The 15765-nt window shown below is 39.2% G+C and overlaps 1 protein-coding gene across 2 annotated transcripts; it reads left to right on the forward strand.

The window, feature by feature from the left end:
* Positions 1–41: 41 nt before the first annotated feature.
* On the forward strand, positions 42–15195 carry LOC115740874 (mitochondrial import inner membrane translocase subunit Tim13). 2 transcript variants are annotated; one of them, XM_030674507.2, is made up of 3 exons: positions 42–73; positions 12408–12540; positions 14835–15195. In XM_030674507.2, the coding sequence occupies exons 2-3, from the start codon at positions 12424–12426 to the stop codon at positions 14982–14984; spliced, it is 267 nt and encodes an 88-aa protein (XP_030530367.1). In that variant the 5' UTR covers positions 42–73; positions 12408–12423; the 3' UTR covers positions 14985–15195. The 2 variants fall into 2 exon arrangements, with proteins under 2 accessions (XP_030530367.1, XP_048141045.1); XM_048285088.1 differs by lacking the exon at positions 42–73 and having other exon boundaries at positions 12356–12540.
* The last annotated feature ends 570 nt before the right edge of the window (positions 15196–15765 follow it).

Consider the following 15765-nt stretch of genomic DNA (forward strand, 5'->3'; position numbering starts at 1 on the left):
CCTCCTCCTCCTCCTCCTTTTCCTGATTTAACTTCTCTCTGTCTTGCTTTCAGAGAGAGAGAGAGAGAGAGAGGCAGGGAGGGAGATTATACGTAGGGACATCATGTGTTCATCTGGTTGGGCTCATGTGAGCTTGTCCCTGTCATCGTCTTGAAGATGGGAGGGTGGGATTGCGGTTTATCTTGATTATTATTCCTGTTTCTGCTGTTCAAGTCTCGATTTCGTGATGAGGGCCAGCTGTTTTTTTTTTTTTAGAGAGCACGAGCTCGTAATTGATGGCTTTTGCTCAGTTTGGACTTGTTTTTGGCCTAACGTCTCTCTAATCTCTTTCTGCATTTGGCTTCAGTATTTGAAAAAAAAAAAAAAAATTTGCTAGCATAACGGTCTTTGGGTAAATTTGATACTAACAGTACTTGATGAGCCACAAACTTTTGAAAGAGTGGATCCCGTAATAATTTTTAATGATATTATTTATTTTTTTTAGCCCAAAATAGACTTTTACATAATCAATTCCTTAAAAAAGGAAAAAAAAAAAAACAAAAACAAAAACAGAGCAGTAATTTGGGATTAATAATTGGCTGTACTTAATCCTGGTTGTCTAACTGGGTGCATTAGGGTTTTGACTCCATAGTTTATTGATTTCTAGGCAGGACCATTCTCTTTCCTTTTTCTTCTTCTCCTCCTCTCTTTTTTTTCTTTCCTTTCCTTTCCTTCCCCCATGTCTCTACCCTTGTGGGTCTGTGTGTGACTAAGCAGATAGGAATGAATTGGATTTATAAAGCCTAAGGTCCCCCTGCAGATTCAGAGGCATGCTGTCATATGAAAACCAGAGCCCCATCTTGTACTTTTTAGTCAGCCACCCCCCCCTATATAGGAGTGACCCAGTTGAAGTATCAATCACTGCTGCTCACCAGGATTTAATTCTTGATGAGCTAGAGCATGGACAGCAGCATGTACCTACCCTAGCTGCGGGATGCAAAAAGTCACATTAAATAAAAAAGTTGAATTCGTGTTATATACATATACAAGTATGTATGTATGTATGTACTTCGAAATGTATGAGAAGAATTTCGATAAATGCCTAGCTTTCTAGACAAGAGGGGTCGTGATCCTCGTGACATCCGGTGCCGCACCAGCAATTTACTGTTTATTTGATTTGAGTACATATCGATGGACGGAATACACTTTTTTAAACGAGAGGAGTCTTACTTGATGCACGAGGCTCGATTATCACGCGATATAAGTGAAGACTATAAGAGTTAAAGTTTGGATGTCGTGGGATATTGCAAAAAGAGAAAATATTGTTCGTTCCTTCATTTGATCTTAATCAGAAAGATCATCATTAGCTTAGTGCACTTTTGTGCCGTTTAGTTTCGAAACCTTGCACATTATCACTTCAAGGCCATATTTAATGCGTTTGAACCTAAAAAGAGGGAAAATTAGACCATACACCATCGTTGTAAAGAGAATTTTACATGAACGGTCTCAATCACTCAATTTGAGGGCTGGTTAAACCCTCAAATTAAGGGTTAATAACACCGCTTGTGTAAAACTTTGTTTGCACCTAAGGTCTATGCAAGAATTACTCGAGAAGAAAACGATATTACGTACCCTCTAGTTTTGCGTAGTTCTTATAATATTTCCCTTATAGAGCTATATTCCGTGGTATAAATATAAAGAATTTTGGAATTCTCAAGTCGCCGAGTGCAAACCCTACCCAAATAGGCAAAACAAAAGTCTAAAAGAGAAAGGAGAGTTAGAGATAGGACAAACCAATTAGGGTTGTGAAGATGTGAGGAACGAGATCTTCCTTGCACTCGTAAAAGGGTAAAGCAAAAGTCAGAAAAATGAGAGTTAGAGATAGGTCATGCAACAAAAAAAAGAAGAAGTCCGGATTGAAAAAAATTCGAAAAAATGTTTCTTTAATTTTGAATTTAAGAAAACACTGATGAATTATTGTAAAGTTAATGCCAATTATTTTGTCAGGGTGACAAGGGTAACGCACATAATGATTGCTTTATACAATCATTATAATCTCAAAATGAATCTCTACAAGAATTATTGAGTCATTTCTCTTTAGTGAAATTAAGTGGAATAGGGGCCATCAATAATAATGCCGAGGCTCCCTAAAATATCAAAAGTTTCCAATGAACATTAGGCATCTTATCAGGGATTCTACGATTATGGCTTAAGGGAGCCGCAGAAGGAAAATGCAGCCAAATCTATACTACTACTATTGATCAATTATCAAGGACCTTCGAGGCCGTTTAGTCCCATCCCAAGAGTGTTCCTCCCAAATAATGGTGGAGTTGTCCTTATTTTCTGACGCCCCTTTGTAATCTGGTAGCATTTACCCTAAGCTAAGTAATGTTTAGTGAAAAACACTCAACTTCCGGCTCGAGCAGGAACTTTAACTCTTACGTGACGAACGAACCGTAATTTCTTTCCATGATTCAGGGGGCAGAGGTGCAGAGATCCGGCCACCTGAGAACTCACACAGGAACACTTTGTAAGTGCCGTCGACCGTTCAAGTCCAAGCCTTCGATCTGTACAGATAACCCTAATTCGGAGCAGTTTCGATGCAAATGGTGGGATTATCGGGCGATCTCCAATTTCTTAGCTGGGAATTCCCTGACGCCCCAACCAATCGTTGCCGATCTTAAGATGTTTACGAGCTGTAAATGGTTGTTGTTAAATTCTTATCTGACGCAGCTTTATCAGGGCGAATAGCAAGTAGTCGGTGGATTAATTGTCAAATTCGTCACGCAAGAAGCGGAAGCTAAGGCACATCCTACTTTCTTTTGGCCCACCGAAGCCGATAGATAGATCTAATAGAGTTGGACGGAAATACACACCCATCACCTTATTCACTTCCGGAAAACTATCACCGCAAAACCAAAATCATATTCCCACGTGATTCGATGCACTTGGTGTCGTGGAGCTTAGGATGCCGGTGGCAATATTGCATTCCCACCGAGCAAAATATGATGGTGACAAAAGAGTAGAATATTTAAACTTAGTGGGTACGATGTCATTAGAACAAGATGTTCGACCAACCAGATTTCACCCAAACTCCAAGTCCAATCTCTCATAGTCCCATCAGACACGAAGCCAAATAATCTTCAACTCAATTTCCTTTGTATCTGTATCTGCACGTGGGTTAAGTCTCCCCCTCTCCGCTTTGAAGAGTAACTAGGACCAATTCAGTTACGTTTTTCATGTTTCAGTTGAACACTTTTCATTTTGAATGGTTATCGAAGGAGAAGATCCTTCTTTTTACCAGACATATGCGGACCCAGTTTTCTCAAAAGTATGTTAACTTCCCATCTTTGAAGCTAGTGCTCAACTTTCCATCTGGATTAAAAGTATAGTATTGACAAGAAGAGATCATGGGAGAAACCATACTAAAAGTGGCCCTCCACAGCTTCACAATGTCAAAAAAAGCCAAATTGATTAGTAAATTAATGAACAAACCTTGATTGGATCCTGCCAGTCCAATCAAGCCAGAGTCCCCCAAATCAAACATGGGATTGACAAGAATGGGTGGCCAATCATTTAGAAATCACGAGATGCCATTCTCCTCGAGTTGAAGTTTAAATCAATTTGATATGTAGCGACAAAGGTGCGTACTTTCAATAGGGTTCGAAACCAAAAGGGAGGTCGAGTAATTTATGATGATCACCTAACTCATGAAGTCGCATGATGGTGAGATGTCCCCTCCTACATTTATTGCATTCTTTCATGCCCTGACTATATAATGTGTTCATCTTAGTTACTTCCAAACGGCACGGCCCTTTTATTCTCCTTTGTCATCTATGCTCTCCCAATGAAGAGAGAGTCCAATCTCTTGTCCCTGACATTTCGATCAGAGTAATATTAGCACGAGTAAAATGAGTGATAGATGTGCTCTCATGTCTGTATATGCTTATGCCTTGCATAATATTGAGAGTACGCAGTAGAAGTCCGATACCTTCACTCGGAAAGATCGTGGAGAGAAAGCCCAAGTCCGAACTCGACAACATATCCAATTTAAGTCAATGATAGATGAGTCAATTATAATATGTTAATGGAAAAATTACCAAAAAGTTCCGAAACTTATAATAATCGTGTCAATTCGGTTTTAAACCTTTTGTAATTGTGTTATTTCGGTCCATCCGACGAATTTTGACAGGCTAGTACTAACATGGACGCCGACGGGCCGGCGACCAAATATTTTAATGATTTTTTTAGTAATTTTTATGTTTTTTCTTTTATTCCTTCTCCCCTCCCCCACCTCCAACCGATCACCATCGTCCGGTGACAGGCCGGAGGCGCGATTGACCCTCGCCTTGCCATGGCGGGAGTCGACCTCGCCATCGTCGGGCAAAGGCAACAACAACGAGGTTAGGCCCCGCCATGGTCAGGCTAGGCTCGGCCTCGCAAGCCCAAATTAGGGATGGCAAGATCAAGCCCCACCATGGCCAGGTGAGGCTCGACTTTGCAAGCCCAAATTTGGTTGAAGCCCGCCATGGTCGGGCGAGGCTCGACCTCACCATCCCCGATCTGGGTTTGCGAGGCCGAGCCACACTCGGCCATGGTGAGGTCGAGCCTTGCCTAGCTATGGCGAGGCTCAACCTCGTTGTCCTTAATCCGGGCTTGCGACGTCGAGCCTCACCCGACCATGGTGGGGCTCGACCTCGCCGTTGTCGCCTCGCCCGGCGATGGCGAGATCGACCCCCACCATGGCCGGGTGAGGCTCGGCCTCTCTGGCCACGCTTTGGTTGGTCACCGGACCGTGGTGACCAACTGGAGGTGAGAGAGGGAAAAAAAGAAAAAGAAAACATAAAAATTATGAAAAATCATAATTTTTTTAAAAATATTAAAATATTCGATCGGGCGGCCGGTTGGCTTCTACGTCGGCACCTTTAGGTCAAAATTCGTCGGATGAACCGAAATGACACAATTACAAAAGGTTTAATACTGAATCGTAAAAAAAAAAACGATTTAGGATTGAATTGATATAATTGCAATAGATTTATGAATTTTTTTATAATTTTTTTATATGTTAACTGCTTTACAACACACTAATTTTTCAATATTGGACTTCCTTGACACAATTTATATGCGTATCTCCACACATATATGGGTAAGGATCTTATACTATTGATTATCAGGTACATTTTGTATACTTCAATTGCCCTCTATCATGGAAATGTCACCATTCATTGTGGAAATAGCTGCGTAGATTGGCACGTGCTTCCCATCTAACTTACTAGTCTTCTTGGACCCAGTGATGGGACGTTGAGTTTTAGCTTTGAAGGGATGAGTTCAGGGATTTGGGCAATCTAAGCGGAGAACAAGCGATCGACAAGATGCATATCAATCTCACATGGAAAATCTCAATAAATACAAATGCCAATCACCAGCCCCCTGAAGTTATCTGAGGAACAAAAGACCCGGACCGAATCGGCTGATTTTACACGGCTCTTGATTCCTAAAATTTACAACTGGTAAAGATTAGATCCGATTCCCGATTCTAAATATAGACCTACTGACTTGGACTAAATGAATTTTTTTATTCTTATTATTCCAATTTTCAAAACCCAAATTTCCATTCTTTTATGGGTAAATAATGGAGTTCTAAGTTGGAGATGGTTCGTGAATCCTGTGTAGACTTGGTTCTCTATTCAAAGCTCGAGAAGTTTGATTTATTTAAGTGGCTCATGAACTCTCATGCCATTTTGTTTGCTCTTTTTATTCCCAAGAATAGGAGATTTGTGTCCATTTATCCTTGGTAATTTATTTTGCTTGATTTTGCCAACATGGGGCAAACTCTTTTTCTCGTTTGATTGTTGAGTGTGGATGCATTTAAAGTGAATCTAGTAAACTTTGTGGCAAACTCTTGAAGTGATTGTTATGATTGGAAAATTTTATGACAAACTCACGGACTCAATTCTTGATGATCATTATGGCTTTGTTCTTGGATTTGATCATCATGTTTAGCTTTTTACGAGCTTGCTCTATGAACATTACTTGTGTAGTAGTTTAGACTATGAAACAACACTTACAATCTTATAAGGAATAGGAAAAAAAAAAACAATTTAGCTAGTTCTACATCCACCAACCGTTTTTTCTAGTAGGCCAAGACCAGGCTGTTCCACAATTGGGCCCCATTTAACTTCCTACTCTTTCCCTGGAATAAAAGTGCATGTCATAAAGCCTACATTAGTGGCCATATTGATTTACTTGGTAAAATTTAAATATCTTTTTTTTTCTTTTAATTTGAACTCCTTCTACAATCACAACTTGCTTCTTAATTTTTTTATGTTTAAATTAATCATGTCGGGCATTAGCTATTGCCGATGTATGTATATGCTTTAGATCATCGTTATCGAGATTGCCTCCTTTAACAAAAGTACCGAGGTTGACAGCCTCCTTGTTATCGTTGCTCCAGATCGAGCCACCACCCCGTTATCGCGCCGCCTCTCTCTCCCACCTTCCGATGCAGTTGAGCATAGCACTAGAGCTATAAAATCGGAAAATTATATTACTTAAAAAGTCTCAACTATATTATAATTGTGTTAATTCAATATATTCATAAACATTTGGCATTTGAACTAATTTAGTCTATTTGCCCGATCTTGATAGGAAATTGTTGATATGGACGCCGGCCATCTTACGTAACATAGCTTATATTAACATTTTTATTCTATATATTTTTTAATTCTTTGAATTTTTATAATTTTTTCTTTACTTTTTTTATTTTCTACACTTAGGATTGACAAGGGTCGGCGATGACCCTAGCTGGAAAAAAGAAGAAGAAGAAAAAAGTATTAAAAATTCATAAAAGTACTAAAATATTAACAAATATGTCTAAGTCAGCGCCACCCTTGTCACGTAAGACAACCGGCATCTACGTTAGCAATTTTCGATCAAGATCGGCTAATGGACTGAATTAACACAAATGCAAAAGATTTAGGACTGAATTGACATGATTGCAATACGTTTATAACTTTTTTGGTAATTTTTCCCTCCTAATCTAGAGGGCTTGACGGCCATGGAGGTTGAGCCTCGGACTTGAAGCTGCTTTGGATTGTATTCGCCACAGTACATGTACATTGGGCGGACGAGATGCCATCTTATATCCCTGATATTAGGGCATCGGTAATCCTGAAACGAATTATAGTAATCCCTCTATGCTAATTTCAAGACTAAGACATCATTTTCAATTACCAATCTCGAGTGGAGTAATGCAGCCCACGTCACCTCTCCTGATACTAGTGACGTTTGAATTTATAGCTGTAATCAAGGCAAGGGAATCATCAATTGGCTAAACGTAATTAACAATTTTCATAAATCATAATTAATGAGCATTTTGACTTTCGAAGAGACGAAAGACCAAGTGGCCCTAATTTCTGAACTCTCTCTATGATGCCAAATTGAGCCTTCCAATGCACGGTTTCTCTGTCTTGCACCCTGTTAAGAAGGCATTTGATTGAGCACACGTTTCTGGTCACTTCAATGAATATGATTACCTACTTTATCTCACCATCGATATCGTTGTCGGGAAACTTTAAGATTCTCATCGATAACTTCATGTTGTGTTATTGATTCCCTTTACGTTATCCGTAATTCTACACAAAAATAACCAAATTCTCCTTTCATCTACTAAATGTATCACTTGTCAATAATAACTAACGGTTGGTCATTTTTTAGTGCAAATATATGGCCTGCACATTTTTCTTCAAAATCTAAGGTTTTAGAACGAATTTTGGAAACCTCAAGTTTAATTTCCCATGCTCCCAACTTTTACTAAGTTTTCGAGAAAAATGGATTATCTGAAAAATATTTTTCAAAAAACGATAGCTTGTATTGCTTGAAATAATTAGTCAATGAAAAATGTTTTCATTACCAACAACAATTTCTATCTAAATATTTTCGTGAACAATGAAAAAACTTTTCGTTCATTCATTTCTGTAAGCGAAATAAACGATCATTTATGGAAAAATATTTTTTAAATTATTCATTTTCAACGTAAATGGCATTTAATGGATCCGTTTTACCTAAATGAGCCAATGAGTGCAAGAATTGAGAAAGCTGATCGATCTTCTTTGTTGAAAATTTTTTATTAAGACTTTTCTATTGTGTGTTATGCTTACTTATGGAAAATTGAGGCGTCTTTGAAAGTTTATGCTTCGTTTGTTTTGAAAAAAAAAATGAATGATTTGGAAAACATTTCCTTAAGAACAATCGCTTGAATCTCTTGAAATGATTAGTCAATGGACGATGTTTTCATTATCGATAACAGTTTATGTCCAAACATTTTTCAAGCGATACAAACGATTGTCCTTAAGAAAATATTTTTCAAATTATTTATTTCTCTCTAAAAAAATGAAGCCTTAGTATCTGAACCAATTCAAGGTTCAGTATACAAATATGAGTTTGTTGTTTTTGCTAGTTAGTGTCTTGGAACATAAATTTGTTTGGTAAATTAATTTTGTTTTTCTATTTTCAGAACAAATATTTAGCCCATAAATATGTTTGGAGTAGAAATGAGAAGTAGAAATTTTCTACTTTTTTATTTTTGAAACAGAAATAGAAATAATCATTCTTTTCTCTCTCTCTCTGGCCGCTATCCACCGGTCGCATGCTGCCGATGCGCCGGTTCTGTGGCCGGCAAATGTAAAATTTTATGTTATTATTAAACCAATTTCTGTTTTAGGAACAAAAATTTTGTGTCATTATCAAACACGTCTTTCTACTTAGAAAGTATTTCGGGGAATATTTTTGGCCATAAATAATTTTTGAGAACATAATGGTTATCGTTTGCGCCATAACAGCCTTGATTTTTTTATTTTAAAAATTTCCGTTACATGACCAAAGTCTCCTTCGCAAATCTAACCAGCCCCCATATGTCGTTCTCTATGAGGGAGCTACTTGTAGGCAAGCATAATTATTAGTAAATACCTATAGAGAAATTGCTAGATACTACTTGAATAATTATCAACCTTTTTTTTTTTTTTGAATTTTGAGGGTTATCCTACTAGTCCCTGAAATTAAAACCGCCCTTTATTTACTGCCGTCCCTTTTTCATATCTAGGTAGTAATTACAAGGCTTAAATGCTCCTCATAAATTATGTACCCACTTGGTTAATAGGTAGTGGATCCCTATACATGTGTATTAATTAGTATGGTACATTACATTAAGAATTATTGGGAATAATTCAACGCCTATAGATACACTTATCTAGCCCATAATTGTCACACGTACATGTCCACCTATTCTATGCCTCTCTCTCTCTCTCTCTCTCTCTCTCTCTCTCTCTCTCTCTCTCTCTCATAAAAGCTTCATTTGGGGTGAAATTACAAAATGAAACCGTTAGGGGAAACTATTTTATGATTTTTCAATCATCTTTTTTTTTCTTTTAGTTAGGGAATATTAATATTAATTATTCAAGTTGAAGAGGGATGAGAAGTTTAGGGGTGTGCATGGCAACACTTCTACTTCTAAAATCAACTTATAACCATAAGTTGATTTTTCTACTTCTGCTTATGAGTAGAAGTTCATTTTCTACTTTTGGAGAGAAGTTATTTTTTTTTTCTCTTTTTCATGTGGCTCCAAAACTACTTTTCTCCAGAAGTAGAAAAATGAAGTTATATAACCAAACGGATTTCTACTCTAGAAGCGTTTTTAGAGCAAAAATTCTACATCAGAAGTATTGTGATGCGTGCCCTTAATTCTTTCTTTTCCCCTCATTTTTCACGCGCATTTGTCTATTAAATGAGAGATAAATTCCATCCATTTCACCTTCATTTTTTTTTTTTTTTTGCATTAGCTCAAATATTGATCAACGGTTTTCCAAGTTCTTTCACACCGTTTTCTTACGTGTACCTTCAATAATTACTCAAGTAACTATTATGTTGCTAAGCAATAACCGAAGCTTCAAATTGGCGTAGCCCACTATATTCCCTCCATTTTCCACTACGATAATACCCAAAGATGATGGAGCAGAGCATCTCAACATGCACAATGTGCGCAAGTGTGTCAAGTCTTATATAGCCGATTCGTCCGATGGATCGTGGGTAAGATTTGTTCGAGCTGTACAAGGAAGACCGTGTTAGAATATGCCTGCCTATACACTTAAGCTCAGATGATCTATTGGTAAAGAAACGATTAAACATGAGGCTTTTAAGGTAATGATTCAATTGATTATATACCCACATGGCTCAAATGGGTAATTTTTATAACCATAATTAGCTGGTGATCACCTAGCTTAGCTGTACATGGACAGTTCATTTGACACTAAAACACCCTCAACATAGGATAAGTTCAATCTAGCAAGCTGACACATGTAGTGATTGCTTCCTCTTATTTAGGCCACTTAGTCATATTTCTAGGGTTAACCCCTCCCTACCTCTAGAGCCCACTCCATGCTTCTCCTCGCTCTTCTCATTATTTTTTGCCTTTTGGCCCCCAAAAAACCAGAAGTTCTTTGCATTTTGCTTTTGCTAGTTGCTATTTCGGACGGCATGGTATAGCGAGTAGGAACCACACCTAACGATTCCCTCGCCAACTAGCGTAGATATCACTTTACTTTTGAGGGGATAAGTACACTATAAGTGTCATAACTTTGCGTACGGCGCTCATTTGAGGGTTGTAACATTTTTTTTCTTCGACTACTTAAGTGCCATAGTTTCTAAAAGATGTTTACTCAAGTGCTTTAATTTTCAATCGATCACTTAATTGCCAAAAGCTTTTTATATGTTGGCCCAAGTACCAGAAATTCGACGTGGCACAACACTTACAAGTGAACTTTTTTTATAAAAAGTTACGGCACTCAAGAGATCGATCGAAAAGTTACATGGCACTTAAGTAATTTAAGGAAAAAAAAAAAGTTACGGCACTCACATGAAAGATGTACATAATTTATGAACTAAAGTGATTAGGAAAATAAAGTTACAGCACTTGTGATATCTTTCTTTTTGTTTTTTTGTTCCCTTTTGAGAGTTGGGAAAGGGAGGGAGATCGGTTTCTCTCATCGCAACCCTAGCTCCGCAACTCCTCACGCGGTATCTACATTTGCTCGTACGTACGTGGCGATTCAGAGCGAGAGTGCCGAAGATCGATTGCTCGAGCTCGGTTGCTTAGCTAGAAATTTAGATCGAAAAAGAAAGGGGGTGGAGTTTTGCCGTAGAAAGATGATGCATCGATGATGCTGTGTTAGATAGTAGCTCGTGGGTAGCTATTTAGTGTTTAGACACAGGACCACACTCCTCCCCCCCCTCTCACGGCCCATTCCCATCCAAAAGACAATCCTCTTCACTCCATTCAGGACCACCGACACCATGAACTCTCCGTCCCTCATTAAATTGTCTTGATGGGTTGTTTTTAATTTTTTTCCCCCCATGTTCTCGGTTTGAGTTTCGTTTTTATAATCAGTTTCTTTTTGTTCGGTTTGGTTCGGTTTGGTTCGGTTTCCGTGCATTTCGTTGGCTGTGCACATACGTCGCTTTCGTTTGCATCTGTGTGGTTGCTAAGAGAAATTGCCCAAAAAAAAAAAACGAGAAAAAAGAGGAGAAGTAGATGAATGGTGAGGGAAATGAACAGATCTTTGAGGAGGCACATGATGGTTTACGCCCCCGAAAGGGATGTGAGTTGCAAGGATACCTAACATTCGGATCGTTTCGATTGTTTCGGCGACAGACGCCGTGGGGAAATGCAGATGCCCGGTTGGGCGGTCGAAGCTCTGAGAGTGTGGAAAGTGTCCCGCATCGCCGGGGGTTTACTCCTTTTCGTGGACCTTAAGATTAGAGTCAAAACATGTAAGTTCTCTCATTTGGACAGAACAAAGATTACATAAATTTTAGCGCACTTCCTACAACTCTCCCGCCCATTTGCTTTGATGTGTATGGCATTGGAATGATGTAAAAACCGCCAAGTAATTCGATTTTACCCCGTAGAAAAATGGTTAACTCGAGTTGGAGCCTCGCTCGATGCTTCTTCCACACAATGGGCCGCCGATCATGAGCTCGACTGCGATGAGATCCGCTCCGTCCCATCCGGCATCCATGCCGGAGCATGGAGGGCGATGGACCGGGCGGCCTTGGCCGAGCTGCTACCTTCTGGACCCGAATCCCATAGAAACTCAGATCCGTTTTCTTTTGGAAGAAAACTAGTGAAAAATTTTAGTCATGGACAGAGTCCCAGTCCAGGGATTTTGCAGCCTTGACTATTTAGGCCCATCTATTATTGATCCTCGGGCCCAAATTCAAAGTCGAATCGGGTCCGTTGGATGGACCGCCCCGTTTCCGACACCGACCGCCCCGCTTGCCCCATGGCCCATTCTCCCTGTCTGGCAGAAATCCCTAGGGTTTATGAATGGGTTTTGTAGGGCTTCCAATCAGCCGAAGCTGCCTTCCTCACACAGAGAGAGAGAGAGAGAGATGGACTCGTTTTCATCACCCTCCAGCGGTTCCTCGTCTTCCCAATTCTCAACTGAAGATTTCATGGACCAACTCAAGACCCAGCTCGCTCAAGCTTACGCCGAGGAGTTCCTTGAGGTCAATCACTCTCTCTCTCTCTTCCCTTTGTTATTTTATTGGTAAATGCGTTGATTTTGCTCCCTGGGTGGAATTTCTTTGTGCACTAATTGTTGTGATGTTGTTGTGTGATTTGCTTTACGAGTGTCGGTCTCTGCATGTGTTCATTCTGCCATCAGTTTGTCAGTGAAGAAGTTGTTTTTGTTATCGAGATTTCAATCCGGTGATGGGAGGACTCTGTTCGAACATCCGTATATCTCAATCAAGCTTCACTTGGCAGATGTCAATGTAATACGACTGTGCAATTTCCTTCGGCGTTTGTTACACTTACACCAGAAAAACTACAAAAAAAGGAAAAGAAAACCAAGGGTTTGGTTGCAAAGTAAAGATAGAGAACAAGGCGTGAATTTGATGGTTATCTAATTGGCCTTTGATTTCCTGGGTCTGTTAATTTTGAGGCTCAGTTTTGTTTTCTAGAAAATGAATTATTTGGAAGACATTGTCCTAGAAATGATTACTTTAATCGCTTTAGATAATTAGTCAGAGAAATGTGTTTCCATTGTCCCCAACAAGGACTTATGCCTAACCATTTTCGTGAACAATGAGAATGTTTTTTGTCTATTCATTTTTGCATGCGAAACATGAGATCATTTTAGGAAAAGGTTCTCCAAATTCTCCACGAAACAAATGGAGTCTCAGTGTTGGTTTCTTTCTATGACACTTTACGTGCTGATTACCACCCACTTGCATACGTGCATCCTGTTCGGTGCTTAGTGCAGCGTTTAGACTGGTTGGCCTTCCTGGTTTAAAGTACGAACCTGTCTATGCTTTTCAATGCTGGGAGTCCAGTGGACGTTACGGACAAAAAGTAGTTTCTGCTGTTAGTTGCTTAGCTCGAGCAGAGCTACCTAGTTGCATTGGAAGGGTCCTTTTCAGAACTTTATGGTCTCTTCCTTCTTATGCTCTCTAGACATGGCTGGGTAAATGGAATAAAAGCAAGATGATGAGCTTCTGAATCTAAATTTTATGTGGAATACACTCGTATGGTCTTCAGAGTTCTCTCGATGCTTTGTTTATCCCATCTGCTCATGTTTCTGTAAGAGCTTGTGACTTTTGTGTACACGGTACCCCAGTGGGTTTATTCAGCTACACTCTCAGATCTATAGTTCATGTTAAGATCGGATGGATTGAAATACTTCCTCAGACTCTGTGTAACTGGTGGAATGTTTAATTGTCCAGGGCAAGTATTCTCTCTCGAGTCTTATTTGGTTTTATTTTTCTGTGCTCACAATGTAGATATTGGCATGCTCTGGTTGTTTTGAAATTTAGTCATACGGTTGCTTTTACAATAATTAGTTGAGTAATTCATTTCTTTTCAAGTGTATAATTATTTTTTTAGGAAATGGTTGACTTTTTAATTAGTTATCTGTGCATACATTGTTAGGGTTCTATAATTTAATGGAAGTTCCTAGAACTAGCTAGTGATCATCTTCTTCAGGACTTGCACTGGAGGAGCCATAGTGCAAGTTCTACGGTGGAATTGTGCTTCGATGAGGAAATTACGTATTTGAATGTGTTTTGAAATTAAGTGTGCACGTAGGTTAGTTTGGTGTGGCTGTAATCATTGCAGTAACGCGTGTTTAGAAACTCATTGCTTAAATTATAGCACCTTGAAACAGGACAAGTTTTTCTTAAAAGTAGCTGTGTTAATACAGTAGCTGTGGGTGTTTGAAACACCTTGTCAGAATTTGAAGCACATCTGTTCATGACTGTAGCTACTGCAAAGAAGTTACACCAAACACTCTCTACTTCTAAAAGAAGCTGCATTCTGTTTTTTGTCACGCAGTTCAAGGTAGTAGGAAGAGTACTGCCAACGGTAGGATGAACCTAAAATTGGGTGGACCGTATGGAGGAAGAATGATTGAAATTCAAAACATTAAAAGAAGGAAAATCATGGTCTGATGATGTACTTGTTGTAAGAGCTGACCATCAAAGAATCTTTAACTCGGGGAAGAAGGCAGATAGAACATGTAGCATATGAAGTGCTGTTCACTGAAAAGTTCCATCTTAGAATGCTCACGATTTACTGGTGGTGAGAGCAGGTTAGACTGTTGCCTTGTTTGAATTATTAAGTTGATCAGTGGGTGTGAGTTTCTATTGGTTTTAGTGTTAGCTTCGTGTGTGATGAATGAGAATGAATGAGAATTTGAATGTGGGTGACTTTGTCCTAGTGTTTGTATATGCTGCCACCGTTATGTCTCTGCTTTGTTTTCTTCTCATAATTTACGTTTTTTTGCTTTCATTGTTTTGTGCAGACTGTTCGCGGAAAGTGCTTTGAAAAATGCATCACTAAGCCAGGATCAAGTTTGAGTGGAAGCGAAAGTAGTTGCATTTCTAGGTGCGTGGAACGCTATATTGAGGCCACTGGTATCATTAGCAGAGCTATGTTTAATGCCCCTCGTTGAGATTTTGCTACAGATTTTATTCTTGAAGAATGTTGAGGCTGCTATATCACCATGCCATATGGTGCAGGAATTGTCTGATATTGGATTTCCGTTTTACCGGAAAATTTCTCGTTTAGATGAATTAGATTCTTACATTTTAATTCTCACCCATGAGCGAAGCACAGTCTGTACTGTCATCTATTATTTGTGAAATCATAATTTTGAAGCTTAATCATTGGTGCTGGTTGATGTTCATTATCATTCGGTCTCCTCTGATGAAACCTCACGGAGCTAGTGCTAGATTATGAACTGAATACACAAAAAAGCAGTGAAAACACTACTTCGGTTGATGCATCTAAGCCATTGGCGAAGGTTCCTTCAAAACTGTTTTGCCTCCCTCTTCTTCTGGCTTTCGTAGAGAACTAATCCTTCTTTCATCTTTGGCTGATTTGGAGTCCTTGAGCAGTTAAGAGCTTGATTGAGAACCATCAAGCTTTTCCTTTTAGTGACTTGCATTCCCTCCATTTCTTCGATGTGCAGGTTAATTTCCTCAAATCTACCTCTTTCCACTTATCTGCACTTGACTTGTATCGTCCATTGGACCAATTTGTGAGTCTGTATTACCTTAAACTAAATAATGCACCCAAACTGCGCTCTATAGTCATTATCACGAGGTCTGCTCCTTTGCAACGAGATTGGCCTCCACCTCGAAAGATTTGAAGGATTTTCCTTTCTTCTTGTCTAGCAGCCCCAGCTCAATATTAGATCTGCCATCTGATTGGCAGATCATAATCCTCTGCTT

This window comes from Rhodamnia argentea, chromosome 9, assembly GCF_020921035.1.
Source record: "Rhodamnia argentea isolate NSW1041297 chromosome 9, ASM2092103v1, whole genome shotgun sequence".
NCBI classification, from domain to species: Eukaryota; Viridiplantae; Streptophyta; class Magnoliopsida; order Myrtales; family Myrtaceae; genus Rhodamnia; species Rhodamnia argentea.

Coding starts and splice junctions, on each gene's coding strand:
- LOC115740874 (XM_030674507.2), top strand. CDS start 12,424: ATGGACTCGTTTTCATCACCCTCCAGCGGTTCCTCGTCTTCCCAATTC. Junction 12,541..14,834: donor ACGCCGAGGAGTTCCTTGAG/GTCAATCACTCT, acceptor TGTTTTGTGCAG/ACTGTTCGCGGAAAGTGCTT.